This window comes from Miniopterus natalensis, chromosome X (genome assembly GCF_054644295.1).
Source record: "Miniopterus natalensis isolate mMinNat1 chromosome X, mMinNat1.hap1, whole genome shotgun sequence".
Classification (NCBI taxonomy): domain Eukaryota; kingdom Metazoa; phylum Chordata; class Mammalia; order Chiroptera; family Miniopteridae; genus Miniopterus; species Miniopterus natalensis.
In genome coordinates, this window is record NC_142103.1 from 6,622,501 (window position 1) to 6,641,781 (window position 19,281).

A 19,281-nucleotide genomic window follows, 5' to 3' on the forward strand; every position below is an offset into this window, starting at 1 on the left:
ACCAACAGACTGCATATACAGTCTCCTGACAACTCTGACCAACAGGCTGCATATACAGAATTAAATAGAAGGGAAATCAGAACTAAATATACCAGCTATGAATAAACTCAGCTCCTACCTGTATAGTACACGGGAAATTGTAGCCATCTCTTGCCCTTCTCTCTGTTCCAAATAATGCAAAAGAAAATTACATAGTCACTGAAATCTTTAAACAAACATCACGACTGAGTACAGGGCTTATTGTTAACAACAACAATCATAATTGTACTTTATTCTTATGTAACTCACTGCCATCTTCAAATCACCCTCCAAATCATCAATACATTTAGTTCTCAAACTAACTCTGGAGAGTGGGCAATCCAAGGATTGTCACTCCATTTTCTAAATGAGGAAGCTAAGTCTCAGAGAAGTTAAATGATCTGCTTGATATCATATAACTGAGGAGTCAAAGAACTGGGAGCAGAATCTAAGCTTTCTGGATCTGAAGCCTAACATAGTGATAGTAATACCAAGCATTTACTATGTCTTTTGCTAAGCACTTTACATAAATTATCCCATTCTACCTTTCCAATAGCCCTGTGAGGACTGATAATATTGTTATTCTCATTTCATAGATTGGGAAACTGAGGCAGGGAGAGATTAATTATGTTGCCCAAGGTCTCACAGACAGGAAGTAGAAGAACAAGGATTTTAACCCAAAGAGCCTGACTCTGGGAACCACATTATCACAATAGGCTTTTACACCTATTATTTGAGAGGAAGTTTAGTCATATTATGTTATCTGTCATGTATTAAATAAAAAATTCTGATTCAGCTATTTATAGAAAGTATTTTAAATGATGGCAGATAATTTGGAATGCATTGATTGCATTTCATATAGTCAAAATATTTATCTCATTTAAATAGCTTAAAATCTGTGTGCTTATTAATCCTTTCAGGGTCTAACATTGTAAAACTTTGAAGCACTGGAGTAAGTACTGAGAATTGGGGCAAGGATGATGGGAGATAGTTTTGTCACACTCTGATTTCAAATCTATACAAATAGAAGAGGAATTTATTATGTGAATGCCAGCCTTGCAAACAACTGTGTCACTCCTGGAAGAACCAGGCTTTTTGCAAGAAGTCCACAATCTAGAACTTCCATTTACCATTTACAGTCCCAAAGTCATTCCATACTCCCATAGCCCACAAAATGTGTCTCAAAAAAAACTGCCACATATATATAGATCAGAAAAGCAGAGGATGGTTTCCTTAATGGGTTTTTGTGCAGATTCCAAAGAAGGTAACGTATTTTGACCCTCAATGATCACAGTTGAGCTTTGATTAATAATATGTACTTGGGTGGAAGAGCTATTTACTTACATCTAATCAGGTATAAGATGGGTTACAAGTACATCCATTTTGAAAAATTACTTACAAAAGTTCTGTCCATGGTTATTTCTTCCTTAGAAGTGTTTCTGTATCAAAAGCATCAAAATTATAGAAAAATGAAATAAAGTACCAAATATATAAAGACACAAGTTCAGGAGAAGGACAACTCTGAGGTAAAACAGAATCTCCCAGCTTGGAATTCAAATAATACTAGGGCTCCAAGGAGATCCTTCAAAAGAGGTTGGTCATTATTCATGTAACAAAATGGTAGTAAGCCTTTGACTCAGCAAACCCACTTTCAAGAATTTATCCCATAATAGTACCAGAAAGGATTTATAAAAATATATATACAAGGGTGGAAATAACTGAAATGTCCATTACTAGGTATTTGGGTAAATACACCAAGGCACACTCATATAAGAGGATCCTTTGCTAAATCTGTACATATTGATCTGAAAAGATGTTCCAGATGTTCCTTTAACAGAGGACTAGTATATGTACAATGCAAGAGCAGAGGAAATAGTTCTCAGATGACTAATTGCTTTGGTTATCTTCTCCTTGATATTACTCAGTGCCTGCCAATTTTACTACAATCAGCTCTCCAATTTTGTGCCCCAGGCAAGTTTTGAACTAGTCAGCATTCCTCACTTTAAAAAATTCAAGTTCCCTTTGGAATTTCTAATTCCTGGAAGTGCACTGTCCAAAAATAAAAGGCCTTATATATCCTCTTGCATTGGTCACTCTGAGTGTTTCATCTTTTAAGGCATGATTTTTTCCCCAAGTCACAGAATCATAGCATTTTAAAGCTAAAGGGGGCATTAGAGGTAACTGAGTCCAATTCCACTATTGCCTTTTCTTACTTTCTTCTGTTTTGTTCTCCCATTGGCTTTATACTTTATAGTAATAATACAAATGTATTTCTCATTCCAAAGAGAACCTACACTCAGAAGGAAAGATACAACTCAAAATGCAGCAGTTCCTACATCTCAGAAAAAAAAAACCACAGGAAGTCTCCCCTGGATAATAACAAAGCCACAATGCCCTCAAACTGCCTTTCAACCCACAGCAGATGACATTCACATACCTGCTTTTAATTTGAATAGCCAGATTAGCAAGAGCAAATTCACTGTTCTGAAACATAGAATTCATCTGTAAAAGACAAAGCATATCTGTTTTAGTAGTCCTACTCCTCTATCTTAACCGAGAGCAAAGTTATCTGAGATGATGTGATCATTAAGCTGCATTCATTATTTCAGTTGGTTCAACATGTCCATCTGTTCCATTTGGTTTTTACCTACTGTTATGAGTTTAATTGTGCCCCCCTCCCAGATTCATATGTTGAAGCCCTAACTGCCTAATGGGACTATATTTGGAGATAGGGCCTTTAAGGAGGTAATTAAGGCTAAATGAGGTCATAAGGTGGAGTCCTATTCCAATAGGACTGGTATCACTATAAGAAGGGTAAGAGACACCGGATCTCTCTCTCTCCCTCTCGCTCACTCTTTCTCTCGCTCTTGCTTTCTGCATGCACACACACAGAAAAAGCCACATGAGGATGCAACATGAAGGTAGCCATCTACAAGCCAAGGAGAGAGACCACACCAGAAACCAACCCTGCTGGCACCTTGATCTTGGATTTCCAGTCTCCAGAACCTTGAGAAAATAAATGTCTGTTGTTCAAGCCACCTAGAGCATCATATTGTTAGGACAACTCTAGCAGACAAATATACCCAATCATGTCAACCACTTATCACATACACTTGAAAATAAATGCTGATAGGGAAAGAGGGGAAACAGACATGATCATTTACTGTTGGTGGGGGTACAAGTTTGTATCACCTATCTGGGGGGTCACTTAGCAATAGCTATTAAAATGTGAAATACTCATGTCCTTTGAGTTAACAATTCTAGTTCTAGGAATTTATCCTAAAGAAATACTCAAGTGCCTCTCCAAAATTTATTGCAAGGGCATTATTGTTAGCATCATTTCCAAATAGAGAAAAAATAGAAACACATGAATGCCCATCAATGGATGCCTAGATTAAAGATACTACTTCACAATTATCTAGTGAAATCCTATGCATCTGTTAAAGTGTATGTGGTAGATTTATATTTATAATCATGAATATGCTTAAAGTTAGCATAATTAGTATGATTTCAATTATTTTTGTAAAAGAACATACATGCATCAATGTTATTGTATGTATAGAAAAAAATACCTCAAACTGTAGTTAATACAAAGAGCAATATTAGAGGATGTATATTTTCTGGGTTTCAGGTTTCAGTTTCTGGATTTTTACAGAGAGTATGTAGCTTACCAGAAAAATGTAAAGATAAGTAAAATATTTATTGTGTGAGTGAAAGAAAAATTAAAATGCAGAAAATAAAAATATTTAAATTCGATGGCATAGACTTTGTTATCACTGCTCTCCTACTTTCCCCAAATAGGAAAATTTGTCAAAGACCCAGAATTTGTATCAGAGGAGGGAAATGTACACTTCTAAACAAATTAAAATATTCACATCCCATAAAAGCTTCCAGCATTTAGCACTACAAAAGAAAAAAACACATAAATCCTCATGGTGTTGATTACAGAGTGGACAGATTTTCAGCAGAAAAGTCAAAAACAATTAGTTGTGAAATGTATTATGGGTAGAAAAAGTAAAATCTAGTTTTAACCCGCTCAATGTTTGTCATATATATAGATACATACATACACTTATTCACATATTTTATATGTACCATAAATGTTCAAAAGATTATTTTACCCAATTTTCTGCTAATTCATTTAAGGCACTGGTAATAGGGATTGCTGACTCTTCACCAAAGACAGAGAAGCTCATTCCAATATTGTAGAAGGAAACTGTAATTTAAAAAAATAAGGAGATTAATTGTATTTATTGAGTTCAAGAAATTTAACTTCTGTCAATTTGGTCAAAATTGCTCTTTATTTTATTTTTTTAATTATTATTATTTTTTATTAATCCTCACCCGAGGATATTTTTTCCATTGATATTTTAGAGAGAGTGGAAGGGAGAGGGAGAGACAGAGACAGAGAGAGAGAAACACCCACATCAATTGGTTGCCTCCCACAGGGACTGGCCAGGGTCACGGATGGAGCCTGCAACCAAGGTATGCGCCCTTGAACAGGAATTAAACCTGCGACCCTTCAGTCTGCAGGCTGATGCTCTAACCACTGAGCAAAACCAACTAGGGCAAAATTGCTCTTTATTTTAAAGAAACTAAACAGTAAAATCTCATTCTTAAACTTTGCTTAATCTAATTCCAAGGTCAAGAACTAGCACTTTGGCTTCATATTCAAAAGCAAAACAGGAACAAACAAAACAGAAACAGATGCATAGATACAGAGAACAGACTGATGGTTGCCACAGAAAAGGTATGTTGGGGAATTGGGTGAAAGGTGAAGGAATTGAGAAATACAGATTGGTAGTTACAGAGTAGTCACAGGGATGTAAAGTACAGCATAGGAAATACAGTCAATAATATAGTAATAATTATGTATGGTGCCAGATGGGTACTGAAAATATCAGGGAAACATTTTATATATGATTGTCTAACCACTATGCCGTACACCCAAAACTAATACCAAATAATATTAAATGTAAACTGTAATTGAAACAAATTTTAAATAATTTTTTTAAAAAGCAAACAGGATGTACCATTGCACTTTTGTTTTAATTATTTGGGCCGTTCCCTACACAGATGATACACATTCTACAAATCTCCCAAATCCTCAATTTTTGTTGATCAACGGATCTCCAGTTAATTTAACAACAAAGCTAAACATAATCTCACAAGATCATTTGTTCTGAGGAAATATTTTTTCCTGTGTCTTTCTGCTTCAGGTTTTTCTCTTTGTAGTTACCTCTTTCTCTTGTTTGCCCTATCAAATTTCAATTTTGGAATACTAAAAGTTGAAGGAACATCCAAAATTTGAGCAATATGAAAGCCAAATACTTTCTGGCCACTGGTAAGCATTACAAGTCATCTGGAGGTGAAGAATGGAAAAGGCTGAGACTTGTATCAGAGAAATATCTTCTGGTGATTTCTGATCAATATGTCAGACCTAAGATTATGTAATCCTCTTATTGCAAAGGGGGCGAGGTTCCTGATCCATGTTCACATTGGCAAAGTCAGAACATCAAGAACAAAGTGGGTGGAAAGGAGATTTAGAAATGTCACACTGAGTAAAAAGATACATTTGCATTATATTTAATAAAGCGAATATAAGATGGCTAGAGAGTTTTATATTTGGATAAAGTACCCACTGTACCCACTGACTGAAAGAGTTAAGAAACACCTATACCCTTCTTTATCCTTTTCTGCCTTCAGAGACCTGTCCACCTTGGAGAACACATGGCTGGCTCATTGTGCATGCATTCTATTAGTGATGCACCGACACATTATGGAACGTACCTGTGGACTTAATGGCAATAGGTGAAGTCAATGTTTCCATAGATAAAGAGGAAGGTGTAGAGCCCAGCCAGGTTGTCTCAAAAGAGGAAGAAAGCAGTGAAGACACAGTTGCTGTAGAAGGATATGTTACTCTTGTAGATGTGAGTGGAAATGAGGCTTCAGTAGTTGTAGATGTAGTGGTGGTTATATTTGGAAGGGAGTCCAGTGTGGGCTGCACCTCTACTGCAGAGGAAGTTATAATGTGAGGAGTGTTAGACACAGTTATCAGAAGGGAACCTGAAGTAGTAGCCTTTGAAATTACAGATTCTGAAGTGGCAACAGAAGGATTTGATGGGAGTGTGGTCCCAGGAGTTATAGATGTGGTAGTCTTCCCAAATATTTGCTTAATGTCAACCAAAGTGGTAGGGATAGATCTTGAGGATATTGATAATGAAGGGCTCTCAGACATCCCCAAAATAGGAAGAATTCCTGACTTGGAACTTGATGACATTGCCATAACATCTCCAGATACAAGGCCAATCTGGGAAGCTGTGAATGCTGACCAAGATCCAGGAACAAGGTATGGAGTCTCTGCTTCCATCTTCTTGGGTGTAGGTACACGAGTAGTGGTGAAAATTGGAAATTGAGAATCTTCAGCCATGGGTGTGTTCCAGGAAGTCATAAGTAGAGATTGGGTGTTACTAGATGTGGTTCTTGTTCCCATAACTGGAAATTCAACCATTTGGGATGTAGGAGGAAGATAAGTCTTTGGAGTAGAGAACTCAGCTTTAGTACTTCAAGGTGAATAAAGAAATGATGTAAAAGAGGGCAGAGTTACACTCCATGTAGTCCATGGATAGTATGAAACAGGGGTATTTACAGACGTGGTTCTTTTTGTTAGTTCAGTTGCTGAAGTATTTTCTGACAAGGAAGTGTTTTTTTGTGTGTTTGAAGAAAGGGAAGTGGTGGCTTTTATACTTTTTGTTGGTCCAGGAATGCTCTTAAAGCTAGCCAAAGATGGGGAAACCTGAATATTCAAAGAAGTATGGAGACTATCTGAAGGAGTCAATGAAATCACACTTTTAGGAACAGCAGTTCTGGAACAAGTATTTGTGAGAATTGTTACTCTACCACCGCTTACAGTGGATAGGGAGCTGTTAGTAATCCCAGTTAATATGCACAGAGTTGTAGCCTCATCTCTTTGGAATGACTGTGGAGTTGTTGATAGAAATGATGGAAATGTGGTCTTTTGAATGGAAGCAATTGCTTGAGTGTTCTGAGAACTGAGTAGAAAGGAGACAGTGGTGCCTACAAATGGAGTCACCGCCCCAGACATAATAGTGGATGGAATGGTTTTCACAGAGGAATAAGTTGGCTCTGTTGGAAAGGAAAAGGACGTAGGTGTGATCCAGGAGGGTATCTCTGTCATTTTTGAAGTAGTAATAGCAGAGAAAATTGTGTTTCTTGAAGTAAGCCCAGCATATGTCACAGGTGTGACATCCAATGTAGATGTTTGTATGGTCATAGTAGTCCTAGGAGTAATTGAAGACAATAAAGTAGAAAATGATCTGACTGTTGTGGAATTGTCAGAAGAAACAGCTGGAGGTGAAAAAGCAGAGTCACGAACTGACATTGAGGTCATTTCAGACACTGGCCCAGAAGTGGCTATAGAGGGACTTCTCAAACAATCTGGGTGTGTTGTTTTAGAAGATTTGGTCATTAGTATTGTAGGAGTATCAGAAACTCTTTTGGAGGTGAAGGCAGTGACACTAACTGGCAATGAGGACATCTGGTAAATAGGAATGGATGTTGCCATAGAAGTTTTCCCAAGAAGTGCTGTAGTTACACTTGGAGCAGAAAGTGGTGTAGTGATCCCATCAGTAGAAATAATTGTAAAATTGGCACTAGATAGTTCAGTTGTGGAAAGAGACAGAGACTCGGGGGAGGTCTGTGTTCTTTCAGAAATGGGAAAGGCAACTGATGTCACCTCAGGTTGAGTCCGGGGTGAAAGCAAATGTGAAAGAGCTGTGTTGATGTTTATAGGATTTGATATTCTGGTTGCCCTGAAAGTTACAGTATTTACAAATGAAGTGTCCTGGTGGTATGAGAAAGGATGAGTCACAGAGGTGGTGCTTACTGTCATTTTCTCAGTCCTGGGAGTATATATTGAAAGGGCACTCATGCTTTCTTTATCAGGAGACAAAGATGTGGTAATTGTCAGAGCTTCTGAAGGGAGAGCTATTTTCCCAAGACTAGATATTTCTGAAATGTGAACATCTATGTTACTCGACGTCCAGGTGGTATGTGTTGTCTGTGTACTCCCTGGAGTGGGAGATGAAACTGAAATCCCATCAGGTGAAGTCACAAGTGTAATCTCTGAAGGTGAATGTGTTTGATGACTAGAAATTCTTGTGGTCTCAGCAAATCCAATATCTGTCACTTCCAAGGATGAAGTACTCTGGAACTCTGAAATAAAAGGGTTCTTTAATGGGGACATTTCTGTCACCTCCATAGTTTCAGCAATGTTTCCTAGTGAGGTGGTCATCTGCTCTTTGTCAGAAGAAAAGGTAGAAACATCAGTCACTGATAGAGTGGGGACCAGTGTGTTTTCAAGACGTGTGGGAAATTGAGAAATGTGACCATCTGAAGTTGTAAGTTTATTGGCAGAGGTGTGTGAGGGCATGGTCTCATCAATAACAGAATTTTTCGTGGAGGCAGTAACCAAGCTAACAACATCACCACTACCACTGAAAGTATACAGAAAGCTGAGAGCATGGATAGAAGTCTCCTCCACTCGAGTTATGGGCTGGGTTGCTACTAGTGTAGACATAGTTGAGATCATCTGAGTGGAGGACACAACAGAAATATTGTCAGGAATATTGTCAGGGAAAGATTTAGAGCAGGCAAGAGAGGATGTGGGTGAACTAACTGTGTCAGCTGAAGTGGAGAGAAGGGTGGTCTCAGCCTTAGTTGCCACAGGACTGGTAGGTCTCAGTGAGGGGACTGGAGTTTTTGTCAGAAAGGAAATTGCTGTAGGTGTCATTCTGACAGAGATCATTGTGGGCTCTAAAGTGGTGTGGGTCGAGTCTCCATGGGTAGGCACAATATCACTGGTTGTGGAAACAGTCTGATCCAGTGGTGGCACCAATGCTGTGGTCACTCTAGCTGATGACAGAGTTGAGATATCTGCGTGCACAGATGTGGCGGAAGCCCTGGCCAGTGCAGAAGGCTCAGACATGGTAATTTTAGTCTCTTCAGACACCACCATAGAGGTGACAGCAGAGACATTAACTGGTGAGAACATATGGGTAATAAGCACAGGGGTTGCAGAGAAATGGGTAGCTGTAGGCTGTGGAGGCAAGATACTAGTAGACAAGGACATAGCTCTCCTGTCTGTAGGACCAGTGGCAAAATTGGTCTCCAATATCCTTATGATAGAAGCAACCAGGGGTTCAGGGAATGTCTTTGTGCTCCCAGAAGTTGGAGATGGAGTTGGATTCCCTTCAGATGGGGTCTCTGAAGTCCACTGTGCTGTGTACATGTGGATGGAATTAAAGATTTCTGCAGTTCCATTGTATGAAGTCTTAGGTGTGGTTTTCACTGATTTTGGAGAAAGCCAACATCCTCTCACCTCAGTAGTTGCAGTTTTATTATCTAATGGGGCAGTCAACTTTTCTAAATCAGGAAAAGGGGAAACGGTAACAGAAGCTGTCACCATTTGTACAGACTCATCTGTTGCTTCCAGCATTGTTGCAAATGGAGAAATCTCTGTTGTTGCTGCTATAGTGGATCTTCCCTTAAGATAATGGGAAGTTGTTTCTTTCCTTGTCACAGAAGTATTGAATCTTTGTGTTGTTGCAGACTCTGGCACAGGGATTGTTGTCTCTCCAAATGCATTTGTATTTTTTATCTCTGTTTGTGTGGTCTCAGAAGCACTCTCCTCAATAGAAAAATTTGGCTCACTGTCAGCAAGGGAAGATATTATATCTACCAGTGGAACAACTGTCTCCCTTGATGTTGAAAGAAGTTTGTTTCCAGCTACTGTGGACATAGGGGTGGTGTTTAATAATAAAGAGGTAAGTTTAAACTCAGGCAATTTGGTTACAGATATGGTTCCAGAAATTATGGAGAAATCAGCCAACCATGGAGATGTCAAGTTGGATAGAGTTGTATATCTGTCTATAATGGCATCAGTAGTGATAATAGCATCAGTGGTAGTGGTAGACTCACTTTCTGTGGATGCTTCTGGAGGGATAATAATATCAGTAGTTGTGGATGAATGTTCTGTATTAGAAGTACTCCCATGGAATACTGATGTCAATAGGGTCTGGTTTGGTCTGGAAGTCCAATTGATCTCATTGGTGAATAAATGGGCACCTTCATCACTTATTGTTGTGAGGCCAGATTCAGATGCATTGGATGTGGAAGTTGATCTAGTGGAAGTCAAAGGAAACATGTTTTCATCACTTGTGGGTGTATTCTTAGTATGCACTAGCCCAGTGACTGTGGGGTAAATCATACTTTCAGCAGCTGTATGAGCAAGTGTGGTTCCAGGAGTCAAGGCTGTATGTGTAGTCTCAGTATCAATATTTGTCTGTACATTCGGAGCTCCAGTGAGTGAAAAGGATGTCCTGAAAGGAAGGGCCATAGAAGAGGCCTCTTTTGGCATGGAGATAGATATTGTATTCTCCACTCTGGATGAAGAGACATCCTGGAAATTTGTAGATGTCAATTCTGTTTCAGGTGTTCTTAGCTCAGGAGTTGTCTCAATAAACTTAGTTGGGAGCGTCACTGAATGAATTGTAAATGATATTTTTGTATCAGTCATTGCCAATGTAGATGTTTGATTTCTAGGAAATATAGTATTTACTGGAGCAGCTGTGGAGATGGGCACAGACTCAGGTAGGACTGCTGATTCAGTCCCAATGTGAGTAGAACTCTGTTTCACTGTAGAACAAGGTACAGTTCCAGCCACTGTAGATGCAAGAAACTTCTGGTCAGCTGTGGAGATAGGGAGTACTCGAATACTTGTGGATTTGTGTTTGGGCCAAGAGAATTTAGACTTGGATGTTGACTCAATAGATGAGCATAAAGATGTTGTCTTTATAATGATGAGCTGAGATCTAATTGCTGAAGTTTTGTATGTAATTGAATTCTTGGTAAATCCAGATGTGTATAGGAAATTAGTAGCTGTAGTTGGATGAAAGGTCTCAGTAACAATGGCTCCAGGCATTTTTGTTGTCACTGTGCTCTCTGAAGATGGGGATTTAGTTATTTTTGTGGAATTGGTAGTAGTGCCTATGGAGGTATTCTTGGTAGGTAGAGCAATGGCTGCTGAAGTAAACAAAATGTCTGCTACGAATGTAGCTGTCTCAGCTATGGATGTCTTTAAAAATGTTGGTGCAGTCATTGTTTCCAGAGATGGAGAGGTATTGGAATATGATATGATTGTATAGTCAGTTGCAAATACAGGTATGCCTTTAGACATCATTGTAGAAGAATATACAGTCTTTTGTGGCTTTAGTTCAGTAACTTGGGATGGGGTTGTGAAAGCTATTTGTTGTGAAAGAGTTGTACTTGTTTCTTTAATTGTTATATTTTCAGAAACAACTGAAAAAATAGAAAGCATGTGTTACTTTAGGTTCAGCTTTAAAAATAAGAGACAATTCTTTACGAAAGAGTTCTATATTTTCTTCTCATATATTTAAAAGGAGATAAGTATCAAATATAATCAAATCACTTAATTACTTGGTTTTACTTGCAATGATTTTCTACTTTCTAGAATCTCTATATAGTTCTCACAATGCCATGATTAAATGACAAGTCCATTCCATAGTGTCTACATAAAAAAATATATAGGCACTCCTGAAAGAGGCATGCATGCTACAGTAGTACAATAATTGAGAGGATTAGCTTTGGGAAATGAACCAATTTATTGAAAGACACAAGTATTAAAACTTAAGAAGAAATAAATAACTTGAATAGTCTTATATGTATTAAAGAAATTGAATTTTGTAATTAAAAATCTTCAGTAAATAGGACCAGTTTTGGATTCAAATAGATGTAGTTTTAAATCCTGGCTCATCACTTACTCATTATGTAACCTTGGACTAGTTAATTAATCACTCTGTGTTTCAATTTCCCCCTCTGTAATGTGAGATAATAACACCTACCTTATGAAATTGTTTTGAGAATTGAATTAATGCATGTAAGACACTTAGCATAGCACCTGGCAGACATTAAGTGGTCAAAAAATAATTAACCATTGTAAATAAAGGCTTGCTATTTTATCTTTCTCTTTCTTTCTTTATTTGTTTTTATTAAATTTATTGGGGTGACATTGGTTAATAAGATTTTGTAGGTCTCACCCTGGTCTTTTTCTCAGTGGTTAGAGCATCAGCCAGAGAACCAAAAGGTCTGGGTTCGATTCCCAGTCAGAGACACGCACCTGGGTTGCAGGTTCTCCCTGCCCTGGTCGGAGTATGTGTGGGAGGTACCAATCAATGTGTCTCTCTTACATCGATGTTTCTCTCTCTCTCCCTTCCACTCTCTCTGAAAAACAATGGAAAAAATATGCTCAGATGAGGATTTAAAAAAAAACTCATTTCCACATAAAACCTGTACACAAATGTTAGTAGCAGGTTTCATTTGTAATAACCAAAAATTGGAATCAACCCAGATGTCTTTTAATAGGTGAATGGCTAAACTAACTCTAGTATATCCATAACATGGAATACGCTTAACTGTAGAAAGGAATGAACTATTGATACAAGCAACAACCTGGATGGATCTCGAGAGAATTATGCTGAATAACAGAAAAAGGCCAATCCAAAAAGGTTACATACTGTACGATTCATTTTTGAAATGACAAAACTTAAGAAAGGAGGACAGATTAGTGGTTCTCAAGAGTTAGAGGTGCAAGGAGTAGAGTGGAGTAGCAGGAAAGGGTGGAAAAGAGGTGGGGGTGTTTTAAAAAGGATAACTCGAAGAATCCTTGTGGTAATGAAACTATTCAGTATCTTGACTGTGGTGGTGTAGAGAAACTGTCCCAGGTGAAAAAAAACCTGTATAGAACTAGTGAAATCTGAGTATGATTGGTGAATGTTATCAATGCCAATATTCCAGTTGTTATACTATAGCTTTGCAAAATGTTACTATTGGGAGACACTGGGCAAAGTGTACAAGGGATCTCCAGGTCAATAAAAATTCAGTGAAAGAAAGCAAATGCAAAAGCTCACACTGTGCCACAACTGAATGTCCATTCGTACTGGAGGAATTACAGACGCCATGGAATCTAGCCTCCACTATTAAAGGGCTCATAAACATGTTTTGCCACATTCATTGAGTTCCCGTTTGTGAACAAGTAATCACTTGCACAAATGATTTGCATGAGCTGTCTCTGTATTTTAAAGCAGGGATAATCCATGCTTATTCACAGGGGTCTGTGGGCTTAATTGCCATTTGCTCCTTCACTCTAGACAAAATTGCATCATTGCAATCATTGGGAGCTGGAGAACAGAGGTATAGAGTAGCTGAATATTTATGAGGCGTTTTGTTGCAGATGTACCTGCCAACAGAATAGTAAGTAGAACATTTGCTAAGGTACCAAATTCTGCTAGTGATTTGGGTATATGACCTCATATGAAATCTTTGTGTTTTTCTAGCTTACATATCACACCTGGTTTTTCTTTCAATCAACTCTGTAAATATAATTCAGTGTTTATAAGATTTGTGATAAGTAATGGCAACCAGAAACTGCCACAGACAGATCTGCCTGTGGGGTAAGAAATAAATATATGTATATACAAAATGAGCATCTTTAAAATGATGAGAAAAAAATTGCAAAGTGGTTTCTGTATTCAATTTCCAGGCAAGGACATGGAAAATGAATTCTGTGATAGAGAGAATAGCTAGAGCTTCCATCTCTGAATCTATAGGATAATGTCACCCTGTGCAAGAGAATACAAATAGGGAGGTTTGAGTGAACTACAAACAGCTCCTGCTTATCTTTGTGATGAAAAATGAGGATAGCACAGAGAATTGATGTGCAAGGGCAAAATCAAATTGACTTTTAGCTAGTAGAACCCATCACCATGGAACCTTTCCTATCAGAGCTGATAAGTGGATAGAGGGTTTAATAGTGGGCCAAACAAAGGCCTAGAAATTACATAAACTATGTAATAAATCTCTGCACACTTCAAAAATGGTGAGTTCATAAAGTAATTCAAAGCACCTGGATCATCAAATAAATTAATGAATCTTAGCAAATCAATAGCTCCACAGATACAGTACCCTATGTTTTGATACAGTGGAGATTTCCCAGGATGAACTCAATTCATGTTATTTCATTCTTTTCAAAGTGAGGATTTCTTAAACAGATTAACTAAAAGTAATTTAATCTGCATATCTTTAGGAAGGCGCTTTGTCTTCATACATACACAAGTGAGAACAAATCCTTTTTTGGATCATGTACCTGAGCTGAGATTAGGAGATTAAGTTCAACATACCTAGAGAGGAATTTTAGTTTATGATAACTCCCTAATGGTCACTCCAAGAAATTCCTGACAACATCCATTTCTTTTAATAATATTGTAGATTATTGTCACAGCAAAAAACTGGAAGAAACTTAAAAGTTTTTCAAAGGGAGCTTATTGAATAGATTATGGCATATCCTTATTTTATCATGCTAATTAGCATCACCCCAATAATCAGCTCTACATTTTCTGATAAGGAAATATATCCAAAATGTATTATTAAGTGTAAAAAAATGATACAGAAGGGTATGTATATAATGATAATCCAACTGTGAAAAAGAGAAACAAAGAACATTTGCATGTGAACACAAGTTTTAAATGGTTTCTACAAGGATACATAAGAAATTGTTAACAATTATTACTTTTAAGAGGCACTTGGGGTAAGGGGTCGAAGAGAAAGAAGACTTATTTTAATATAATCATTGTGCATTGTTGAAATTTTACCATGTGTATCTATTACTTTTACTTTAAAAAGTAAATCAACTTTAATGAATAAATTAATAAGACACCTAGTAAAGATAGAAAATCAAATTGTAAAAGCTTATATCCTTTTCCCTTGAAATTCTACTTTTAGTAATGTGTCCTATTAAATTATTAGTCCACAGATACCAAGATGTGTGTATGAGAAAATTTATTGTAGCATTATTTATAATTGCAAAAAATTGAAAGCAACTAAAACACTCATCAATGATGATTCAATTAAATAAATTATAGTACATCTATGCAATGGATATATGCAACCCTAAAAACAGATGAGTAGATCTAAATGTACTGATGTGTTTGTGATAATATAGTTAAAATAAATCAAATTGTAGAACAATATGTATTTATGAATATATTATTTTCATTTTGTTAACTGTACACACCCATCCACACCCATGCACACATACACACACACTTACTTAAATCCATAGAAAAAAATTCTAAATAAAATAGACACTTCTGTGGAGAGGATTTGGGGGAGGTTTTACTTTATACTTCATGTACTTTTGTATTATTTGAGTTTGATGTATTCACAATCGTAATATATTACATTGGCAATTTTTAAAAATAAAGATGCTTAAAAGCTACTCCAAAACTAAATTACTAATGAGTAGCAACTTTGCTGTTATTATTATTAATCATTGTGCTATTTAAATATTCCTGAGACATCTCTAACTATAGTAAATACTTGTTTATTAAACCCAGGTAGGGCTCACAGTTTTCAGCAAATGTTCCTCAAAAGTCTTGTTCTCATGAATATATAAATATATACATATATAATTTATGTGTAAGTAGATTTATTGAGATTTGTAACCTAGCAAAGTGTTCATTAAAATTTATTTTTTAAAGGTCATAATCCTTCTATGGACCATAAATAGCAATTTATTAGGCTAAAGCTGAAGTTAGACGTGTTGTAATAACTCGTATTGATCCATATAATTGCCCCATTTTCTCAGATGTCATATGGCCAAGACAGAACTAGAAGAAATTCTAAGGTTGTTGCATTTTCTTTCAGAGGTGAGCAGGCAGTGATTGCAGCTAGCAGCCCAATTTCCCCAGGTGGGTTATCAGCACCAGCAATTTCCTTCAAAGGAAGCTTTTAAGACAGTGGTTCATAACCTTTTGTTGGGGGCAGAGATTTCCCTGAGTTAGTACTAATGATGTGGGGGTGAAAAGGACATGGGCTTTGCAACCTGACAAATCTCTGTTCAAATCCCAGCTACACTACTTATTTGATGGGTGACTTTAAGCAATTTACTTCTCTGAATCTCTCTTTCCTCATCTATAAAATGCCTAGCACATGGTAAGAACTTAGTAAAAGGCAGCAATTATCATATTATTTTATCATATTATTTTAGAATATGATGGAAACTATAGACTCTGTCCTCATGAAAAAAATCCATCTTGCACTTGTAGGATGTTTCATACAATTTTAAGGGCTTTGTCTACTTATCAAGGCCATTTTGGACCTCAGGTTAGGAATTCCTGGTCTAAGGTTTAGAAAGAACATTTGAAGAAACCTGAATAGTAGAAGCAACATTTTCTAATCATTTTGCTGATTGTCATTTTAGGTGGTATTTTCTTTTGCTTGTTTGTTGTTAGATTGTTTGTATATTATGGCCACCAAGACTTAATCAGGCCAAGAGGATAGATTTGACATTAAGTGTACAAAAGAGCAAAATAAATGAGGGCTGTCTAGCACTTTAACACATCAGTTAGATTTAGCGATTTACTGGCAAGGTGGCAGAAAAGACCATGGCAATTCACTGGCCAGATTAGATTTTCAAAGACCACTGCTAACCACATGGATTTAATGGAGTCATACTTCTGGTTCGTTAGATCAAAGATAAAGTCACTTTAAACTGATTAGGGTGAGCTGTGCAGGCTTAAATTTACTAGTCCCTAGCTCAGTTTTGCAATCAGAGCCAGTTAGGACTATTCTCTTTTATTTTTAAGGCTTCAGAGAAAAAAACCCACACACAAATGTGTTCATGTAGTAGCTCAACAGAATAGCTATCCTGTTCCTTTGCATCAGTCTGATCTCAAAGAAACACAGAAACCCCTGGAATGTGCCTCTGCCATTAACTCAAATAGCATCCAGGCAGTTGGTAAAAATGTATCTCCATAGTCTGTGAGAGCCCTATTAGACATGGACCTAACCCCTATTCCCTCACTAACCTCCTATCCAAAATCCATAAGAGCAGTAAATATTGTTCTTCTAGGAATATGTGAACATTTCAAACAATGAGATAAAATCCAATCTTGATTCTGTTATCACTGACTTTACCCACACTTCAGGACTTCTGTGTGGATGGTGGAGAAGACTGGATTTGAGGGGACAGTGGGACTGCACAGAGAAAAATAATCTTTTATTTCCTCATCAAAACTGGAAAAAAGGGAGAAAATACCTGTGTAATTCCAAAAATCCAGTTTTCTTACAAGAACTCCATTGCAACATCATCATTACCCTCAAAATAAAAATGAATTGGCTTATAAATACCATTCCCCATTAAAAGGAAGCAGGGCTCTTTGGTAAAATGGCTGAAGAGAGAAAGTACAAGATAAACCTATAACATCTTGTGCCCAAAGTAAGGAAGTGCTCAAAAAATGATGGAAACATGTCAAAAGGACACAAGAGCCAGACTGAAGGACTCCCACTGGCCAAATCTGGGCCAATTTGAACATCAAAATAAACGATAACAACAGATTGTAACCCAAAGTAAGAATCCATGAGTTTATCTGGATATAAACACATAAACAAGGGAAAAAATAAATAGGTAAATGTGAAGAAGAGAACACTTTTCCTAACAATAGAAGACTAACTAATAAATGTTGAAAAATAATGGAGTTTTTAAAATCATCAATTTGCAACCCTCATAATAATAAGTGATCGAAGCAAGAATCATCAATAGATGCAAAACTACTGGGTGAAAGTTTGTTAAGAACAGGATATTTACATAGCCCCCAAATATCTCCCTAGAAATTACTTATTAGTTACAAAGGAAAAAACAGTAACTTTACAGTGGAGAAATCTAGCATCATCATCAGAATCAAATGATTGAAGTTACCAAGACCAGTAATGGGACACATTAACATCACTAAAGACAAGGAAATAATGTTTTGTTCCAGATTAGAATCTAATGAGACATGATAACAAAATTCATTATGTGATCCTGAACGGGATCTTGGACCCAGCAAAAAATAGCTATAAAGGGAATTATTAGAATGATTGGCTAAATTTGAATAAGGACTATGAATTAGTGTTAAATTTCCTGATTTTGATCATTGTACTGTGGTTATATAAGAAAATGTCCTCATTCTTAGGAAACACACACTTCGATATTCAGGGGTCATATATAGGGATAATGAGGCATTATGTCTGCAGCTGTCAAATCATTAAGAAACAAATAAATAGTATGTGTGTGTGTATGAGTGAGGGGGAGGAGGAAAGAGAGAGAGAGAGAGAGAGAAGGAGGAGGAGGAGGAGAAGGGAAAGTAAGAGAAGGAGAAAGAAAGAGAAGGAGAAGGAGGTGGAGGAGGAGACGGCAGAGACGGCAGCAGCGGCGGAGACCAGAAAGAACAGAAGAACAGAAGAAATCTCTAGAAGAGGAACTAAATGAAATAGAACCAAGCAAGCTACAAGATACAGAGTTCAGAATATTGTTTATAAGGATGCTCAAGCATATTAGTAAGGGTATTATGAAAACAACTGAGACCATCGATGACATAATAAAGTACCAATTTGAAATGAAGGCTACACGAACTGAAATGAAGAATAATTTAGGACTGAAAAACAAGATGGCAGCGTAGGTAACAGCTGCACCCGCCACCTCCCGCAACCACATCAAAATTACAACTAAAATACAGAACCACCATCACTCAGAGCCTCCTGAAACCTGGCTGAACAGAAGCCCCACAACCAGGGAGCTGAAGGAGCACCGAGAGCGGTAGGAGGGGTGGAGACACAGGTGGATCGGGGCTGGATCCCAGGGACGCAGCCGTGGGCCCACACCCGGTGCTGCGGTTGAAACCCGGAAGGGAATCTCCGCGGCAGAGTTTTCCTGGAGGAGGGAGAGGTCCTAGCCCCACAGCAGGCCCCCAGCCCAGGGCTCCAGGCCAGGAAGAGACTTCCCCACAACTCCGGACTGTGAAACCAGCAGGAACTGTCCCTGAGGGTCACGGAGGCAGCGGGAGCCCCAGGCAGCTCCTCATAAAGTGCCTGTGCACAGACTCACTCAGACACGCTCCCTCTGAGCCCAGCGCCGGGCAGCAGCCTGAAAGAACCTGGGATACTTGGGGAGGAACTAACCTGCCTGAATCCAGAGGAGAGCTGGAGGGGCGGCTTCCTCCCAGGCAGGAGAGCTGCCAGAGGCCATTGCTCCTTCGGCGAGTGCTCCGGGCACACAGCCAGCAGGCAGGTGCCATATTTGAATTGCCAGCACCTGACTCACACCGTTGGCCCCGCCCCATGATTCCC

The 19,281-nt window shown here is 37.9% G+C and overlaps 1 protein-coding gene across 1 annotated transcript in view; it reads right to left on the reverse strand.

Moving 5' to 3' along the window:
• Window positions 1-19,281, reverse strand: part of ADGRG4 (adhesion G protein-coupled receptor G4) — an 89,508-nt gene that overhangs the window by 50,717 nt on the left and 19,510 nt on the right. The window contains 5 exon segments of the mRNA XM_087829439.1: window positions 119-198; window positions 1,418-1,457; window positions 2,456-2,520; window positions 4,140-4,234; window positions 5,809-11,397. Coding sequence (XP_087685565.1) covers window positions 119-198; window positions 1,418-1,457; window positions 2,456-2,520; window positions 4,140-4,234; window positions 5,809-11,397 — 5,869 coding nt within the window.